The 19,954-nt window shown below is 45.4% G+C and overlaps 2 protein-coding genes and 1 long non-coding RNA gene across 5 annotated transcripts in view; 1 reads left to right on the top strand and 2 right to left on the bottom strand.

Moving 5' to 3' along the window:
* Tm9sf4 (transmembrane 9 superfamily member 4) overlaps positions 1 to 1,954 on the bottom strand; it is a 52,251-nt gene extending 50,297 nt beyond the window's left edge. The window contains exon 1 of one of the 2 annotated variants that reach the window (XM_042694462.1): positions 1,644 to 1,954. In XM_042694462.1, the coding sequence (XP_042550396.1) occupies positions 1,644 to 1,658 (15 nt within the window). In that variant the 5' untranslated portion in view covers positions 1,659 to 1,954. The remainder of the gene's footprint in view (positions 1 to 1,643) is intronic. The other variant, XM_042694463.1, reaches the window with a different exon arrangement.
* Positions 1,955 to 6,407: 4,453 nt separating this feature from the next.
* LOC122120234 lies at positions 6,408 to 7,142 on the top strand. The gene is made up of 2 exons (XR_006149679.1): positions 6,408 to 7,077; positions 7,111 to 7,142. It is a non-coding gene; the product is annotated as an uncharacterized LOC122120234 (long non-coding RNA).
* Positions 7,143 to 7,910: 768 nt separating this feature from the next.
* Hck (HCK proto-oncogene, Src family tyrosine kinase) overlaps positions 7,911 to 19,954 on the bottom strand; it is a 34,883-nt gene continuing 22,839 nt past the window's right edge. For both annotated transcript variants that reach the window (XM_042694393.1, XM_042694392.1), the window contains 5 exons: positions 19,581 to 19,760; positions 17,921 to 17,997; positions 14,973 to 15,126; positions 11,649 to 11,780; positions 7,911 to 8,414 (listed from right to left, as the gene is read on the bottom strand). In XM_042694393.1, the coding sequence (XP_042550327.1) occupies positions 8,212 to 8,414; positions 11,649 to 11,780; positions 14,973 to 15,126; positions 17,921 to 17,997; positions 19,581 to 19,760 (746 nt within the window). In that variant the 3' untranslated portion in view covers positions 7,911 to 8,211. The remainder of the gene's footprint in view (positions 8,415 to 11,648; positions 11,781 to 14,972; positions 15,127 to 17,920; positions 17,998 to 19,580; positions 19,761 to 19,954) is intronic.

Genomic DNA, 19,954 nt, shown 5'->3' with positions numbered 1-19,954 from the left:
CTGATTAAATAAATGTGTACCAGAAATATGTCTTGTTAACTTATAAACTCTTAAAAATCTCTGAACAGGGCCAGAATTTCCTTGTGAAATGCTATAAATGCCATTTTATTGAGCCTTTTCCTATGGTGATAAGAGGGTATAATTTCCTGTTCTTGCACCACCCTTGTTCTGAATATGCTAAAGGAAAAATGGAGTTTCAACATCTTACTACTGGGAAAACCAGTTAAGGCTCTGTTTTTTTTTGAGGGGGTGGGAAATGGGTGGGGGGATAAGCTTCAAACCCAGAACCTTATGCAGGCAAGTCAAGTGTTTTACCACTAAACTACATCCCATACCCAGGCCATGAAACCTTTTACCTGACTTCTGAGGTTCTAAATAAGGAATCCTTCATTAAGCAAAAAGCAAGCAAAATATATCAACTAACAGAAGGAAAGCTTTTATCAGTCAATCATCAACCCATTTGGAGCAGAACAACACTAAAGAACTTAAGGAAGAATCTTCTTTTGTAATGGTCAAATGTCACATCCTTTTCTCATTTGTGTCTTTTCATTCACTCTCAGGATGAAATTATCTGCTGAGGAAGCAATTTACAGGAAGATCTGGGAAATCACTCTGGATTAATTTTATAAATGATTTCAATTTTAGTTATGGCCTCCTGACAAACAGATATGAGCTGAACTTTCTTTCTTTCTTTTTTTAAAGGCTACTCCTTAAAGATTTCAGGGTTCTCTAATAGAAGACAGCAAGTTGTGACCCATTCTACAAGTACAACTCTTCTACCTCCACCTTCACCCACACACTGACTTCATCCCTAAGGAGTGGTGTAGCCCTGTAGGGAACCAGAAACCAGCCAGGTGGACTAGAAGTGTTTTTCAAGACGTTAATTCATGGGCCACTTCCATCATGATCACTTATAAATGTGATCAAGTGTAGATTCCTGCCCAGTCCTACTAAATTAGCATCTTTGGGAAAGACAGATACTACATCTTAACATACTTTTGGAAATTCTTCTGCACAGTAAAGTTTGAGAACTACTGAGATAAAATGACCCTAGAAAAGAGGCAATGAGTTGACGGAGACAGGCAGGGTAGGGAAGGGTCTGGGGATGGAGACCCGGGGTGAGGTCGGGGAGAGCATCCTCTGGGGTTGCGGCAGTGGAGGGGGAGTGCGTGGTGTTAACAGCTGAGGGTGGGGAGAGGCCAGGGCCGGGGGTAATGCGCTGGTGGCAGGCGGGATCTCCTCGGTGGACTAGATTAGCACGGTGGCAGGCGGGGAGAGCAGGGCGGGACGTGAATGGGAGGAGAGAGGATGGAAATAACGGGGGTTCTTCCGAGGGTCAGGACTGGGAGGTGAAATTTGGACAGTGGAGGTGACAGGGGGCGGGGACCAAAGTCGGACTGGGAACAGGAGGAGGCAGTGGCCCGGGTCCTCCTCCGACACGGCGCCTCCCCGAAAACTCCGGGCCTTGACAAGCGTGAGCGCGAGGCCGGGGAAGGGGGCTTGGTGAGAAGCAAGTCTCGTCAGGGACAACCTGGCCAGGGGTCCTGGAAGCGGCTCGGGATCAGGCCTGGGGCGTCGGAAAGCCCTGGAATACCCAAGAGAGCCCTGCTCTAGCTCGGGTTCCCGGAGTCTCCTTCACTCACCATCGCCGCCGCCATCTTGGATCCACGTGTCGCCGTGATGACGTCAGCGGAAGTGGTGCTCCCTGATTACGGACTTGAACTCGGCGAGGGAGTCGTTCAGCGTCAGTGGCTCCTCTCATCGCAGTCAGCGGAGAGCCGAAGAATATTTAACTCCTGCTGGACGGCCTAGTCCTGGCAGTTAAGTCTCTGGTGAAGTGAAGAGATAGAGAGAGAACGGTGTAACTAATGGAGCCATATCAACTCCTGGCAGAATTCGTTCCTCCCCTACTCACGCTGCATTGTGGGTAATGGAGGCGTGGCACTCTGGGCGCCATCTTTACTATTGGCAGGAAGACCCGTTGCTGGGGTAACTTGAGACCTTGCTACGGGAGGGAGGTGTTAGTAATTGGCCTCTCACATCCTATAGTCTAATAGACAATAGTTCCTATGAAAGTAGGACCGTGTCTCTTCTTCTACTTTGCTTCGTTGTCAAGTGTAAAATGGGAGATTATGGCATATGATGAAAATTCAATGACATGATTTAAATGTTTATAATAAATGTTACATATGAGTATTTACACCATCAAGTATAAAGTGGATACCCCTAACAAGATACCATTTTTTTTTTTTTAGATGAATGAAGGAAAAGTAGTATATTTAGTGAAGGGCAGCATCTTTGAATGTGAACTTTATCATGTGATTGGAGGCAAGTCACTCAACTTTCCTAAGCCTGTTTCCAATATTGGTAAATAAGGATTCTAAGAATAATGGTATTAAGACCTTAAAATTGGGGGAGGGGAAGGGGGGAGATAGGAAGGGGAAACAAAGGAGGAGGCAACAATACTTGATAAGAAATGTACTCATTACCTTGCCCATGTAATTGTAACCCCTCTGTACGGTATTTTCACAGTAAAAAATTTTCCTTAAAAAATTCAAAACTTAAAATCCATTTGGTCTGTGTATATCACTGTAAACTAGATATAGAACCAGTGTTGTTATCTTAGATTGTTTCCTAAGGTTGTTAAGATAATGTTAATGGGCAATAATAATCAGTACTCACTAATCATTTGCTGTATGTTGTAGCATTATGCATTATGATAAAAACAGTTCATAAGATTCTTAGTTATAAGCCTGGTATGGTGGCTCACACCATAATCCTAGGTATTTGAAAAGTGAAGATAGTGAGACTTTATCTAAAACACAAATGAAGGCAGAAAGGGCCAAGGCTGTGGGTGATTTAGTAAACCTTTTTTTCACCACACACAGACCCTGTAATGGTCAAAACTCAGTCCAACCAAAAAGAAGTTCTTAGTAATGTATTTCTACTTCTTGATAAGGGACAGGTAAACTCTGATCTTCACTGTGAGTACCACTGTGGTGAATTTTCTACAAGGATGATTACCAAAAAGCTTTCTTACAGGGCTGAGAAGGTGGCTCAGTGGTAGAGCATTTGCCTTGCGTGCATGAGGCCCTGGGTTCTATTCCTCAGCACCACATAAGCAGAAAAAAAAAGCCAGAAGTGGTGCTATGGCTCAAGTGGTAGCGTGCTAGCCTTGAGCTGAAGAGCTGAGGGACAGCGCCCATGCTCAGAATTCAGGCCCCATGACCGGACCCAAAAATAAAAAAAAAGCTTTCTTATCTTGCAAGGGCATACTGTTTATATTGTCAAAAGGTAGGCCATTCTCCTGTTTAATTTTATGGGCAAATCACTTATTTTGGCCAATAGAATACAGTATGAATAATTGCCAGTTCTGGGTCTGAGCCTTAATGAGGCGTGGCAGCTTCTGTTTTCACCCCTCTTGGGAGTAAAGAAGTCTGGCTAGCCAGGCACTGGTGGCTCACACCTGTAATCCTAACTACTCAGGAAGCTGAGATCTGAGGATCACGGTTCACAGCCAGCTTGGGCAGGAAAGTCTGTGAGACTCTTATCTCCAATAAACCTTTCAGAAAACTGGAAGTGGTGCTGTGGCTCAAGTGGTAGAGTACTAGCCCTGAGCTGAAGAGCTGAGGGACAGCACCCAGGCCCAGAGTTAAAGCCCCACAACCGACAAAAAAAAAGAAAAAGTCTGGCTGATCTGCTGGAGAACCACATGGAGAGACAGACTGAGTCAGATTCCTCAAGGCATCCTGGCAGCTGCAGTGGAGCACTACTCAGGAAGGCAATCGACCTTGAACAACCCAACCTAGGCTGAGCCACCTACTGATTCTAATCATGTAAATAACCTCATCAGTCCTCACGATAAACACTGACCAGCTGAATCTAGATGGTTTGTTGTGCAGTAATAGATCATTGGAACACCACTATCATCAACTCCTGTGACCCAGGATCAGATACTGTTCATAAGGTTATGGGAAGAGGGGAGCTTGAGAAGCAGGAGAATTTGCCAGTCTCAGAGATTGAATTCATAATCATGAAAAAACCTGCTTGTTCCTTACTACTTCTGTCTGTCTGAGGTGAACTGGTAAGAAACAAAGCTCCACAAATGGTCTCAACTTCTGAGCTGAAGCAAACGCTCAGATGAATTTTTACCCTTATGAATTATTCTTTTGGTATACTATCTATTCTATTCTCATCTGTCTTTTCTGTGACCAGAGAGATAGATAATTCAGTTTAGCTGATAATCATAAAAGGGCAGGAATTGACTTGATATGTCCATGGAACATGACAATTGGCTCTAACTTGTAAGATCATGGCTTGTTCAGTTATTCCTATAACTCCATGTAGCAAAACAAACTCGGAATGCAGAGGTTAATAGTAAAAGTAAGTGTTTATTTCACATTCAGATGTCCACATGTGATGCGTTCGTCTGGGTTTAAAGCCAGCCTTCAGGCTGGGTCCAGATCTTCCGTGGGCTATGTTCTCTACAAGACAAAAGGCTAGATGGAGGGCAAGCCCAGTCCCACAAAATACATCTCACATCCCACTGCCCAAAGCAAGTCTCTCAGCCAAGCTCAGTATCAGTGGTGTAGGCGTGGCTACCCTCCTGTGCATTTCTGAGCAATAATCCAATATGCTCCAAATTATGAAGCCAAATTTCAACTGCAAAACCCTGGGCTTTACTTTCAGATACCCAAAAACAACTCCTAAGCCAAAAGCAAGAGGAAAGTTACTAAGGAAGTTGTGATGTTATATGTATATGTAATACATTTTCTATCAGATGTAGTTATATATCATATGTAAATACACTTTTTTTTTCTTTTTGGATGGTTATAGGGCTTAAACTCAGGGCCTGGGTACTGTCCCTGAGATTTTTTTTTTTTTTTGCCAGTCCTGGGGCTTGAACTTTGGGCCTGGGTGCTATCCCTGAGTTCCTTTTGCTCAAGGCTAGTGCTCTACTACTTGAGCCACAGCGCCACTTCAACTTATTCTGTGATTAATTGGAGAAAAGAGTCTCACAGACTTTCTTGCCTGAGCTGGCTTCCAACTGTGATCCTCACATCTCAGCCTCCTGAGTAGCTAGGATTACAGGTGTGAGCCACTGGCACCCCAGCCAGTCCTGGGGCTTAAACTCAGGGCCTGGGCACTATCCTTAAGCTTCTTCTTCTTCTTCTTCTTCTTTTTTTTTTTGCTCAAGGCTAGTACTCTACCACTTGAGCCACAGTGCTGGCTTTTTCTGTTTATGTGGTATGAGGAATCAAACCCAGGTTTTCATGCATGCTAGGCAAGCAATCTACCACTAAACCACATTCCCAGCCTGACCATAGCTTTTTTTCTTAGAATTGGCTATAAAGAAATCACCTGACCTGCTCTTGACCTCCAGTAGGTGAAATGACCCTCCTCATTCCAGTGAAGTATAGAAAGTAGTGCAGAGGCCAGGACAAAAAAAAAAAAAAACCTAAATAGACAAGACTTGCTGGCTTTCCCTGCCCGGGCTATGGGCAATCACAGCTATCCAATGAAATCTCCATGAGCCCCCAAAAGGATAGGCTTCAGAGAGCTGCCAGATAGCTGAAATTATGATTTTTGGATGTGGCCAGTGTAGAGAGGACAGGGAAGGTCCAAGCAACTCCTCCCAGACCTGTCTTTATACATCTCTTCAAACAATCTGTCTTTCCCTTAGTTCTGTGAGCTCCTTGAGTATCAAGGGGAAGGTTCTAAGAATCCTGCCTTCTGGCCAGTTGGTCAAAAACACAAGTAAAATAATCTCGGCTTGCAGTTAGCATCTCAAGTGGTGTGTGTGTGTGTGTGTGTGTGTGTGTGTGTGTGTGTGTGTGTGTGTGTGTGTGGTGTGTGTGTGTGTGTGTGTGTGTTATAGGGGGTCAGTCTTGGGGTCTTTGCCCTTCACCTATGAGATCTTATGCTATTTCTAGGTAGAAACTGCCAGAACTCAATTGGCTCAAAGGAAATCCAACCTAGTGACCTGGCTGCAAAGCTGCTTCCTTGCGGATGGGGAGAAAGCCCCACGCCTTTTCAGAGTTGTTGAAATCTCCTGTTTCGGTTGATATGAAAACAGGAAGAACAGACATTGTCATCCCTCTTGCCCTGCCACCCCCATTAAGTTTAAATAATCTAGTCTAAATTTCTGCTGTTCTTTTTGTTTTGTTTTTTGTTTTGTCAGTCATGGGACTTGAACTCTGGGCCTGGGCGCGGTCCCTCAGCTCTTCAACTCAAGGCTAGCGCTCTACCACTTGAGGCACAGTGCCACTTCAGTTTTCTGGTGGTTAATTGGGGATAAGAGTCTCACAGCCTTTCCTGCCCAGGCTGGCTTTGAACCGTGATCCTCAGACCTCAGCCTCCTGAGTAGCTAGGATTACAGGCATGGCCAGTGGCACCCGGCCTTCTGCTGTTCTTATGCCTGGTTCTTATTAAAATTTTATTTGTTTAGTTAGATTTTTTGGTGGCACTGAAATTTGAACTCAGCTTTACACTTACTAGGCAGACACTCTAGCATCAAGCCACACCACCAGCTCCATTTCCTTGTTAGTTTTGAGATAGGGTTTTGCTTCCTGTCAGGACACATGACTGAACTCCACCTAGTTATACTACCCACAAAGCTAGGATGCGAGGAGTATGCTACATTATCCAGGTATTGTTCAAGAAGGGGGGGGGGTCCCATAAACTTTTTTGCTTGGGCTGGCCTTGAACTTCAATCCTCTCTCTCTCAACCTTCCAAGATGCTGTAATTACAGGTGTGAGTCACAGTGCCTGGCTTTATACCCAATTCTGTAGAAGCAACTCAGTAGGTGTAATAGGATTCCATGTGACCTTGTGGTTACTGTGACATAGACCCTTCAGGGGACGCAATAACATAGAAAAGTGCCACAGCACCCCAGCCCATCACCCACCTCTTCTTATCTTTCCCACACCACAAAAGCTAAGTGCCAGCAACTTCATCTGAGGCAACGTGCAACAAATGTTCCTGCTTCTTGTCCCCTCTACTTCCTGTCGGTCAGCTCCCTCCCCTCTTGAAAGCTTGTTACTCAAGGTACCAGATAGCTCTCAGCAGTCACATCTGTCTCTAGACCCCAGGACTCTCAGGCCCACCAGTGGCATTTTACAACCATGGTTGTCTGATCTTGGAAAATAAATGGCAGGCTGCAGGCAGCCAGCAGCCTGAGGGAAATGTATTATTACAGATTATGTGTCCACCACAGTGACAGGTTAAAAAGGGAAGTTAAGAGGAAAAGAGGAGACTTAGGTCACAGGAGTTGTGGTGAAGGATGTAGAGTTTGGAATGATGGGCAAAGAACCATAAGTCAAAGACTGTAGGAAGCTTTTAGAATCCAGAAAAGGTGAAGAAACAAATTATCTTCTGGAGCCTCCTGAATGAATTGAGAGCCCTACTGATCCATTTCAGACTTCTGACTTCCACAGCTTTAAGAGAATAACTGTTGTTTTAAGCTACCACACTTGGGGTAATTTGCCATAGTACCAATAGGAAACCAACATAGCTAGCCACTATTTAGTACACTCAGAAAACTATGAACATTGCCGGGTGCCAGTGGCTCACGCCTGTAATCCTAGCCACTCAGGAGGCTGAGATCTGAGGATCTCAGTTCAAAGCCAGCCTGGGCAACAAAGTCCGTGAGACTCTTATCTCCAATAAACCACTAGAAAACCGGAAGTGGTGCTGTGGCTCAAGTGGTAGAGCGCTCGACTTGAGCTGAAGAGTGCAGGAACAACGCCCGAGCCCAGAGTTCAAGCCCAAGACCAACAACAACAACAAAAGGTAACTATGAACATTGAATCTTGCTTTTCTTTGCACTTCCAATCTCTGGGAACATCCTCCCCCTTTCTGATTTGTCATATAGCAAGAAATTTGGAACTGGAAGGACAGGGAAGCTGACTTTTTGGTAAAGCCTTTATCATTTATTTAAATACTTATTTTCATTATTTAAAAATTTTAATATCTAAACTACAGTGAATTCAACCATATCAAGCAACAGAAATATCACTTTGGGATCTCTTGAGATTGCAGATTACTAGAGTCAAGAAGAGATTGTCCAGTCTAACCCACCCGCTTGACAAATGAGGAAGATGTGGCTGGAGCAAAGGGTGAGTGGGGAGAGGGAAGGGTGAAGGACTGTAGGCCATGCTGGAGCTACCACATAGACACCATCTTGGCTCAGGCCCTGCCCTGCCCTGCCATCAAGGCTGCTGTTGGTACTGGCTCTCTGTGGCTGTGTAGAAGTCATCCAGCACACTCTGGATATACTCAAAGGTGGGCCGCTCCTCTGGGCGGTTCTTCCAGCAGCGTGTCATGATGTTGTAGAGCTCCACTGGACAGTGCTCTGGTCGAGGCATCCGATAGCCATGCTCCAGTGCCCGGATCACCTCTGGGTTTGACATCCCTAAGAAGGAGCCATGTAATTAAGAAAGGAAGATTGGGGGTTCTGGGGGTAGGGGATGGCACAACCATAGAGCATCTGCCTAGCAAATGTAAGACCCTAAGTTCAAACACTAGTACTGGCAAAAAATAAAGGAGGAGGAAGAGAAGATGAAAAGAAGAAAGGAGGATTGGGAAACAGGAACATATTGTGGATAAAAACTGGCTTTCCCCTAATAGCCATCAGTCTTCTCCCATCATAAATACCAGACACCCCTTTTCCCAGGCCTTTTGCTGCCAGGACCTGGACCTGACCCCCAGGTTTGACCAAGAAGGAGGAAGGGGAGTCTGCTGAGAGATTTGTTTTTCCTCATAGGTTAAAATGGAGGCTTTGGGATACTTTTGGACACTGAGAGAAGATGCAGTTCTTGGAGCTGCATCAGCCATCTGACCACATGGGGAAGATAAGCACAAAGAAACTAGCCCCAACAGTGCCAGAGGTTTTGGGATGAGGAATAATAACTTGTCTATTGTTTCTGCCCCTGTTATTTTTGTGACTTGCAGCTTCATGCAGTCAAGTGGAGGTCAGTGATCTGTTACCTGGTTTTTCACAAGTGTATTCACAAAACAAGTAGCCAGACTCAAGGGCACCCTGTGAGCAAGGCCCTTTTCTTGTTTAATGATTTTAGTTAGCTCTAAGAATTAAGTGCTTATCATTTTCAATTTTATCAGTCTTGACATTCAAACTTAGTTATATGAGTACTTCCTAAACATCTTTACATGATGTCTATATAACACCTCAGGTTTTAAAAGGCTGATGCCGTGGAGCATGCTTGTAATCTCAGCACTTGGGAGGAATAGCCACACAGTAAGACCTTGCCTCAAAAAATAACAACAAATGAACAAAAACCTGGTTTACAGGAGAGCAAAGGGAGGACTAACAAGACACGTGTAAGGTGCTCTTACAATCTGGATGTAGACAGAGGTGGTGAGTTAAAAGTGTGCAGACTTGGGCTTTGTTTTAGAGTCAAAAGGTGGAAGCTTGTGATTGCTTGGCTGTGGGGAGGGATGAGAAAGAAGGAAGGTTCAAGATGAAGGACACAAGTCTCAGATACAGTGAAAAAAGGGGTTATACTGTGAGGGAAGAACATACAAAAGAAATAAAAGAATCACATAGTGCAGCCGGGTGCCGGTGGCTCACGCCTGTAATCCTAGCTACTCAGGAGGCTGAGATCTGGGGATCACGGTTCAAAGCCAGCCCAGGCAGGAAAAGTCTTGAGACTCTTATCGCCAATAAACTACTCAGAAAACTGGAAGTGGCGCTGTGGCTCAAGTGGTAAAACACTAGCCTTGAGCTGAAGAGCCGAGGGAGCGCCCAGGCCCAGAGTTCAAGCCCAACTGACAAAAAAAAAGAAAAAAAAAAGAATCACATAGTGCACTGAAAGAATATTTAAAAAAAAAAATAGCAAGAAAGAAAAAAAACCGCTTGTATCCTTGTCTTGGGGTTCATTTCGCTTAACATCATCTTATCTGGTCATATGTACATAGCCTTTGACCTTTTTTGCTTGTCCTAGACATGTACTAGTTATTGCAAATAAGGGAAACCATGGGACCTATGTTTCTTTGGGCCTGGCTTACTTCACTCAGTATAATTTTTTCCAAGTCTTTCCATTTCCTAACATATGGGGTGATGTCATTCTTTCTGATGCAGGGATAGAATTCCATTCCATACATACATATGTTCATATATATATATATATATATATAATATTTTCTTGATCCACTCATCTACTGAGGGGCATCTGGGTTGGTTCCATATCTTAGCTATAGTGAATAATGCTGTGATAAACATGGTTGTGCTCATAGCTTTGGTATGACCTTGTTTGTGATCATTTGGGTAAATGCCCAAAAGAGGATGCTGGGTCATAGGAGAGCTCTATGTAGAGTCTTTTGAGGAATCTCCATACTGCTTTCCAAAGTGGTTGAACAAGTTTACACTCCCACCAACAATGCAGTAGGGTTCTCTTTTGGCCACATCCCCTCCAGCATCTGTTGTTACTAGATTTCTTGATTATAGCCAGTGTCCTGCATCTTGTATATACATTTTATAATTTGGAGAGGGGAAGGAATATAACAAAATGCTTAAATAAGGATACAGGTTGACCCATTGTAACAGTAAGATGTACAAGACACTATGTTGAAAACAAACTTTACAAGTTGGGGGGGGGGGGAAGAGTTGGGGAGGTGGAGAGGGAAGGGATGGTAGGGAAAAACAAAGGAGAAGGTAACAATGCTCGATAGGAAATGTACTCATTACCCTACTCATGTAACTGTAACCTCTCTGTACAGTATTTTTTTTTGGGGGAGGTCCAGTTGTGGGGCCTGAACTCTGGGCCTAGGTGCTGTCCCTCAGCTCTTCAGCTCAAGGCTAGCGCTCTACCACGTGAGCCACAGCGCCACTTCCTCCTTTTTTCTTTTTTCTTATGCTGAGGAATTGAACCCAGGGCCTCATGCATACAAGGCAAGCGCTCTACCACTGAGCCACCTTCCCAACCCATCTGTACAGTATTTTTACAATAAAAATATGTATAAAAAATGAACTTTACAACTTGGGTTGGAGAAGTGGGGAGGGAAGGGATGGTAGGGGAAAAACAAAGGAGGAGGTAAGAATGCTGGATAGGAAATGTACTCATTACCTTACTCATGTAACTGTAACCCCTCTATACAGTATTTTTACAATAAAAACATATACACACACACACACACACACACACACACACACACACACACATATGAAAGAAGGAAGGTTCAAGGAAGATTTGGTAAATGGATGGTGGGACATCTAATAGAAATGGGAAAGGTGAAGGAAGTTTGGGGGAAGACCAAGATCTGTAAGCATTATACCCATCTTTGGTCCTCAGTTCCACCCAGACCTGAGCTCCTCCCTGCCCTGGAGTTCCTGCCATACAGCTGGCCTCCCTCTCTCTCCACCCAGACCCACCTGAACTCCCATCTACCTCACTTCCTACCCCAGACCCTGCTACCTAGATAGTGGAGGTCGCCATGAACTCTCTCTCTGGGGGAAATATGGCTCCTCTAATAAACCTTGTAATAATCTTTCTCCTGTGCCTGCCTGCCTCTGCATGGTCTCCTGGGATGGATGTGATGGATCCTTTAAGATCTGTTTCATGGACACATTAAAAAGATATTGCCAGGCTGGGTTCTTGGAACAGCCCCAAGTTGATGCCCCTCTCCCTACCTGGGTAAGGGATCCGGCCGAAGGTGACAATCTCCATTAGCAGAATACCAAAAGACCAGACATCTGACTTGATGGTGAATGAGCCAAAGTTGATGGCTTCGGGAGCCGTCCACTTGATGGGGAACTTGGCCCCTGCAGGGTTATAACACAGTAGAGTCAGGGGGAGTCTGGGCAACAGCGAGGGCTGAACCTCTGCAAAGGTGGGGGAACAGGGCAGGGGCCACAGCAGCCAGCAGCTGCCCCCTGCAGAACAGCAATGGCCCTGCCACATGGCTGCTTTGTGGAAGCTTTAAGACAGATGGTGAAAGCCTGAGGAGTAGGCAGGGAACGTGGCACTGGAGGGTGCCCTCTTTGGGGGACCACTGCCCTGACTGAGCTCACGTCCCATCGAACTGTAACTTAGAAAGGGAGGGTCCTAGAAGTCACAGGAGGTCTTCAGGGAGCCATAAGTCCAGGTCACAGCTAATACCCTGGCAGTGTGGGCCTCAGAGGTTTGCCTCAGGCTCTGGAGGGTCTCCTCCCTCTTTCCTTTCCTCCACCTGTCAGTGTTTGTATCAATTACATTATGACTGGTGATCGCGGTCTGTAAGATCCATAGTGCATTGAATACAACTAACCTACTAAACACCCCAGCAGAACCATGCAGAACGTAAGAGGGAGAGAGTCTCAGATATTTGCCCTCTAAGTGGGAGCTCAGGCTTATCACAGCCTCTAATGGCTGATGGGAAACTGGAGCAGAGATCCAAACTCAGAATGGTAGACCTCTAGAGTTCCTTCCAAATGCAATTGTTTTATACCATCATAGAGTCAAAGAGTCATATGTTGAGCCAAGATAAGTCAGGACCTTTGGAATTTGGTAAGACCTACATTATAGTCATATATATTTAGTCAATATAGAATTAAGTGTTGGGATTTTTTGGTGTGTATATGTGTGCACCTACATCTATTTGTGTGTGTCTTTTCCTTAAGTTTGGATCTCAATAATTTTCTTTGTTTTCTGCTTATTCTCTCTTGTCTTAGGAATTATACATTCTACTTTCATCTTTTTTTGGGGGGAAGGGTCGGTCGTGGGGCTTGAACCCTGGGCCTGGGTGCTGTCCCTCAGCTCTTCAGCTCAAGGCTAGCACTCTACCACTTGAGCCATAGTGCTACTTCCGGCTTTTCTGTTTATGTGGTGCTGAGGAACTGAACCCAGGGCCTCATGCATGAGAGACAATCACTCTATCACTGAGCCACCTTCCCAGCCCCATCTACTTTCATCTTTTTGAGTTTAAACTTTCTTTTTTATTAAGTCATGACAAATATGAAATAAAGCATGCAACTTTTTTTTTTTTTTTGGGGGGGGTGTCTGGTCATGGGGCCTGAACTCTGGGCCTGGGCACTGTCCCTCAGCTCTTCAGCTCAAGGCTAGCGCTCTACCACTTGAGCCACAGCGCCACTTCCAGCTTTTTTCTTTTTGCTTATGTGGTGCTGGGGAATTGAACCCAGGGCCTCACGCATGCAAGGCAAGCGCTCTACCACTGAGCCACCTTCCCAGCCCCAAGCATGCAACTCTTTAAGGTACCAGTAGTCTCATTTTTGTGTGTGTGCATGTACATAGGTATACATGCATGTGTATATGTGTGTGTGTATGTGTGTGTTGTGCTGGTCCTAGGTCTTGAACTCAGGGCCTGAGCCTCTTCATTTATGGCTAGAGCTCTATCACTTGATCCACAGCTCCACTTCTGGATTTTTGATGATTAATTGGAGATAGAGTCTCACAGAGTTTCCATCTGGGCTGAACCATGATCCTCACATCTCAGCCTCCTGAGTAGCTAGGATTACAGGCGTGAGCCATCTGGGCAAGCTACATTCAGATGGTATGTACATGTCCTTGTAATCACCTTCTGGTTCTGGAGGAGAATGCATTCAGTATTTTAGGAGGTCCCTTCCACATCCCACATCTCCCCATCAATACCTTACTGCTCCAGCCTGTTCTCACCGCTGTGGACAGAAATGAAATTTACATTCTTCCCCTTTACAGCTTCTAGTGCATAGACCACGAAATCCACTCACTCAAAGTGCAATTTAACAGCTTTTTATAATATTCACAAAGTTGTGAATTTTAGGACATTTTGTATCACACCTCCAAAACACCTCATAGCACTCACTTCCTTTCTTGCCAGCTCCTGTCCCAGCCCTAAGCAGCCAGTGATTCATATCCTGCAAACACTGGGAAATGTACAGCCTGGGTTTTCATATAGCATGACATTGTTGAGGCTCACGTAGATTCTAGCATCATTCCATATGTCATTTTACTTCATGACTGTGTTAGTTTCCATTATTTGGAGGGTCCACATGGTTTAATCTATTCATCCATTGGTGGACATTAATTAAAGTTTTTTTTTTCCATTTTTTATTATTAGGACTATTGCTGCTATGGAACAACTTTTTTTTTTGTTGGTCGTGGGGCCTGAACTCTGGGCCTGAGAGCTGTCTGTCCCTTAGCTCTTGAGCTCAAGGCTAGCACTCTACCACTTGAGCCACAGCACGTCTGGCCTTTTCTGTGTATGTGGTGCTGAGGAATCGAACCCAGGGCCTCATGCATGCAAGGCAAGCGCTCTACCACTGAGCCACCTTCCCAGCCCCTGGAGCTGCTGCATTTGAGTCTCATTATCAATAGAACTAATCAGTGTCTGCTTGTTTTGTTTGTTTTTTTGTTAGTCATTGGGCTTGAACTGGGGGCCTGTACTATCCCTGACCTCTTTTGCTCAAGGCTAGCCTTATACCACAGTGCTACTTCTGGTTTTCTGGTAGTTAATTGGAAATAAGAGTCTCAGGGACATTCCTTTCTGGGCTGACTTTTAATATCCTCAGACCTCAGCTTTCTGAGTAGCTAGGATTATAGGTGTAAACAACCAGCTCCCAGCTTTCTACTGTTTTTTGTTTGTTTTTGTCTGGCTACTTTTTAATATTGTATCTTCAAGAGTCATTGTTTACTTACAAGTGGTAATGTTGTATTCTTGTCATTTCTATATTCTGTGACTAAACTACAATTTGCATATACTGTGTGGGGGCAGTTTTTGTCTACTGTGCCCAAAGTTGTTCTTACCTTTCATTTCATCATGAACTTGCCTAAGTCTAAAATGGATCTTTACATCTCAAACTGCTCTGCAATTTTTCTCTTGAAGTCCAGTGAGACAGGTCCAAGAAATTCTGCACAAGAACCCACTTCCTGAGCTTAATAATGCAGAGGTCACACTGGGATGGATCTCTACCTTTTCCAGGCATCCACTCTCAACACATAAAGCCCATCCAATTAGGCATGTGGGCAGCATTCCTTACCTTCCCGAGCCGTGTACTCGTTGTCTTCAATGATCCGGGCCAGGCCAAAATCGGCGATCTTACACACCAGCGATGCAGAGACCAAGATATTGGCAGCTCGGAGGTCTCGGTGAATATAGTTCCTGCGCTCGATGAAGGCCATGCCTTCTGCGATCTGCATCCAAACAGATGCCCTCATCCTCAGACCTGCCCACCCCAGGAGATTCCTACCCAGAAGCAAAAGGGACCATGACCAAGAGGGACAAAACTAAAAAAAAATCTACACAGCTCCCCACCCCTTTTTGTCCAAAGGGTCCTAGGATTAGGCTGACATTCTCTACCCATCCAGGCTGGATGTTGTGGGGGGGGGGTATTTCCTCAAGGCCTGGTTCAGTTTGAGGGGCTTCTTTAGAGTTCTGAAACTCAAGAGAACACTTTGAAATGTCCTCAAGGAAAAAGGCAGCTGATTAATTTATGCAGTATCTTCTCTCTCTCTCTCTTTCTCTCTCTCTCTCTCTCCAGGATGTCTTGAAGAGCTTTCACTACTTCCCCTTCTGAGGAAAACCTAGACGCCTGCATTATTTGGCATTATCTCTTGTGCCTAGATAGGCAAAATTCATTTGTTCATTACACAAATCCTTGGAGTGTCCAGTCCGGGCAGGACATATATGGGTAGTGAGTCAGGCCTAGTTTCTGCATTATAGAGGAAAAGACAAGAGGGAAGACAGGACAGGAAGTGCAGAGAGCTTGTTAGATTAGGTGGTGAGGAAGTTACTTTGTGGGGGTGGAATTTTAGCGAAGATTGCAATGATGGTAAAAATAAGAATGTTCTAGTCATGGAGAACAGTAGGTACAAAGGCCCAGAGACAGGGATGAGCTTGGGTGTTCACAGAACAGCACAGAGGCTAGGTGGCTGAGCAGAAGATGGAGCACTGAAATGAAGAGGGGGTCATTAGTCACAGCCTCGCAGGCCAGGAAAGGAGGCTGGAGTTTGAAGACAGACTGAGCAGCACATGACGTGATCTGTTGTTCATTTAAGATCCTTGTGGCTGCTGTGCGATTAGCAGACTGTGTGGGGGATTCTGACTCCAGGATTCTAGAAGCTTCTGGTAGAAAGGCAAGTGATTGTGCCTTCTAAATGTTTTTACTTTCAAGCATTTGGACAAAAGAAATGGATGAAGAACCTTTTGCTACCCAGAGAACAGCACTTGACAGTTTACAAACCCGCCTGGGAGTTCTTTGAGGCAGGAATCATGATGATCTGTTTTACAGAGTAGACACGTGTTTGAATCAGGAAAACTCTGACTGTGAGACTTAAACCTAGGCTGTACCATCCCTTCCCGTCCCGTGTCCTCCCCACCCCCACCCCCACTTAGTACCCACCCCTCCTTGCTTCTTGACACCTCACAACTTCAGGACCCACACACTGAGAGTGGTGAACTTGCACAGAATGGACAGCAGGGGGCACCAGAGGCAGTAGGATCTGAGGTCCAGACTTGAGAACAAAACCTGGAGGATGTCGAGTCCACCCCAACCCTTCACGGAGGGAAGCACCCATCAGGGTGCACCTCACTTCACTTCAGGTTTCTCTAGCTGCAGAAGCCAGCACACAAAATCATGAGAAATACTAACTGGTGCTGTTGCAAGCTGCTAAGATTGGGGTGGTCTGTTATATGAGAATGGACAACAAAACCACTCTGTAGAGATGACATGAGTGAGCATGGACAGGGTCAGTGCATAGGAAGAGCAATCTGAGATGGGTTACTGCTGGCTCACTCCTGTAAAGCCTACCTACTCAGGAGGCTGAGATCTGCAGATCGCAGTGCAAAGCCAGCCAAGGCAGGAAAGTTTGTGAGATTCTTTTTTTTATTTTTGTCGGTCGTGGGGCTTGAACTCGGCTTGGGTGCTGTCCCTGCACTCTTCAGCTCAAGGCGAATGCTCTACCACTTGAGCTACAGCACCACTTCTGGTTTTCTAGTGGTTTATTGGAGATAAGAGTCTCAGGGACTTTCCTGCCCAGGCTGGCTTTGAACCGAGATTCTCAGATCTCAGCCTCCTCAGTAGCTAGGATTACAGGCATGAGCCACCGGCACCTGGCGAGATTCTTTTTCTCCAATCAAACACACACACACACACACACACACACAAAAAAACAAAACAGAAGAAAGTTGTGTCTCCAGTGGTAAAGTACTAACCTTGGGGGTTAGGGGAAGCTAAGGGACAGCACTCAGGCCCTGAGTTCAAGCCTTAGAATTTGCACACAAAAATGAACACTCAGCCACCATGGATCTGGTTCTGCTTCCACAGACTCAGCCAAGTACACGTAGAAAAGATTATAAGATAGGACATCTGCACTGAACCCTTACAGACCTTTTCCTTGTCAACCTGAGCAGTCCAGTAGAACAGCAAATTTACATGCATTTACATCAGCTTAGGCATGTCATCTGGAGATCATTTAGAGTCTATGGGAAGATATGCATCGCTTATTCGCATGTACTACATCCTTTATTGCTGTTCTTTTGAAACAGGGGTTTAAGTACCCTCGTTGGCTTTGAGCTCTTAATCCTGCCTCCATCTTCCAGACTTGGGATGATAGGTGTGCACTACCACACTGGCTCATGCCATCTGTGGATTTTGAGATTTATGGGGTCCTAAACTATTTTTTTTTTTTTTGCCAGTCCTGGGGCTGGAACTCAGGGCCTGGGCACTTTCCCTAAGCTTCTTTTGCTCAAGGCTAACACTCTACCACTTAAGCCCCAGAGCCATTTTTGCCTTTTCTGTTTATGTGGTACTGAGGAATCAAATCCAGGGCTTCATGCATGCTAGGCAAGCACTCTACCACTAAGCCACGTTCCCAGCCACTCCTAAACTTTTTACCTAGCACTCAACAACTTTTATTTTTGTTATTATTGTATGTCTTGGATAAATAACTGAATTATCCTCTCCCACCTCCCTATTCTGACTCTTACCTGGGCAGAGAAGTCAATGAGCTTCGGCAAGGGCTGTTTGCTTCCTTCGTCACTTTTCAAAAAGTCCAGCAGGCTTCCTGTGTGGGGGAGAAAAGAAGGAATACTGACCACTCCTGTAACTTTAGTGTGTGATCAAAACTTTTTTCCCAGGCTATGCAAGGCAGCTCATGCTATAATCTCAGCTACTTTGGGAAGTGGAGGTCAGAAGGATTGTGGTTTCAATCCAGCATGGGCAAAAATGTTAGCAAGACCCCACCTTAAAAAAAAAAAAAAAAAAAAAAAAGAAATTAGGAGCTTGGCGCTAATGGCTATCTGTAATCCTAGCAACTCACCAGGTGGAGATCTGAGGTCTCCCAGTTTAAAGCTAGCTCGGACAGGAAAGTCCATAAGATATTTTTTTTTTTTTTGGTCGGTTGTGGGGCTTGAACTCTGGGCCTGGGCATTGTCCTTCAGCTCTTCAGCTCAAGGCGAGCACTCTACCACTTGAACCATAGTGCCACTTTAAGCTTTTTCTGTTTATGTGGTACTGAGAAATCGAACTCAGGCCTTCATGCATGCAAGGCAAGCACTCTACCACTGAGCCACCTTCCAACCCCTCCATGAGATTCTTATCTCCAACTAATCACCAGAAAACTGAAGTAGGGCTATGGCTCAAAATGGTAGAGTGCTTGTCTTAAGCAGAAGAGCTCAGGGACAGCACCCAGGTGTTGAGTTCAAGCTCCAGGATGGGAGGAAAAAAAATCTTTTGAGACTTTCCTGCCCAACCTGGCTTTGCACCACGATCCTCAGATTTCAGCCTCCTGAGTACTAGATTTTTTTTTTTTTTTTTGGTCAGTTGCAGGGCTTGAACTTGGGACCTCTTTGTGCTCAAGGCTAGCTCTCTGCCACTTGAGGCACAGCTCCACTTTCAGCTTTTCTGGTAGTTAATTGGAAATAAGAGTCTCCCAGACTTTCCTGCCTGGGGTGGCTTTGAACGGTGATCCTCAGTTCTCAGCTCCTTGAGCTTCTAGGATTACAAGCATGAGCTACCAGTGCCCAACCAGCTATGTGACTGAGTTCTTTGTGTTACTATCTTACCTAACCGTATTTGTATGGGTATCAACTCCTTGCCTTTAGTAAGGCTTCAGGGAGCCCTGTAGCTTCTTTAACTCTGAAGCCATTCTATAACCTTCATTGTGAAGTTGCATGTATGATCTGAGAGTTAACTTTAGTTCTTAAGACTGAAAAAAAAACCCCACAAAAACCTGTTTGCCAATGGCTCATGGCTATCAAATGAAATCAATGTACTTGACAAATTAACCCCAACAAAATTGATGTCGCTTGTGAATTGATTGCTACTCATTGAACTCAGACACTGTAGAACGAAGCAAGATGTCTATCTACCTTTCTGACATAGCTCAATCACAATACCTGCCACAAACCCGTAACAAAGTCCTTCCCCTCTCCATGCATTTCCCATGGGGCTCTGGCTCACCACCCTCCTTCGACTCCCCTGGTGCTCTCTCCCTGAGATCCTTTCACCTGGTTTCACCCGATGAACCAGCACTGGCCATTCGTGCTCATGAGGACTTGTTGGAAGAGCCATGAGACTCATGTCAAGGTTGCCTCTGAATGTGCAGTGGGCCAGCATGGGCCACACCCAGGCTCCCAGCACACCCACCTTTAGCCATGAACTCTGTGACTATGTAGATGGGCTCCTGGGTGACCACAGCGTGCAGCTTCACCAGCTTGTCGTGCTGCAGGGTTTTCATCAGGTTGGCCTCTGCCAGGAAGGCCTCCACCGACATGCTCCCTGGCTTCATCGTCTTCACCGCCACCTTGGTGTGCTTGTTATAGGTGGCTGGATAGGGCGGCCAGCAGGGAAGGTGGTTAGAATCTATTGCCTTACCGCTGACCCTGAAAAGCCAGCTGTGGGCCCACCTCCCCCAGGCAGCCTTCCCTTAGAGAGGGAAGCAGATACCAGCTTTGGCCTCAGACAGGGGTGGGGCACTGGAAGGCTGGTTGCTTACTTCCTAAGTGTGGGCACTTAAGCAG

Source organism: Dipodomys spectabilis, unplaced genomic scaffold, assembly GCF_019054845.1.
Source record: "Dipodomys spectabilis isolate Male_0828 unplaced genomic scaffold, ASM1905484v1 ptg000175l, whole genome shotgun sequence".
Lineage (NCBI taxonomy): Eukaryota > Metazoa > Chordata > Mammalia > Rodentia > Heteromyidae > Dipodomys > Dipodomys spectabilis.
This window is presented reverse-complemented; position numbering and strand designations above follow the sequence as displayed.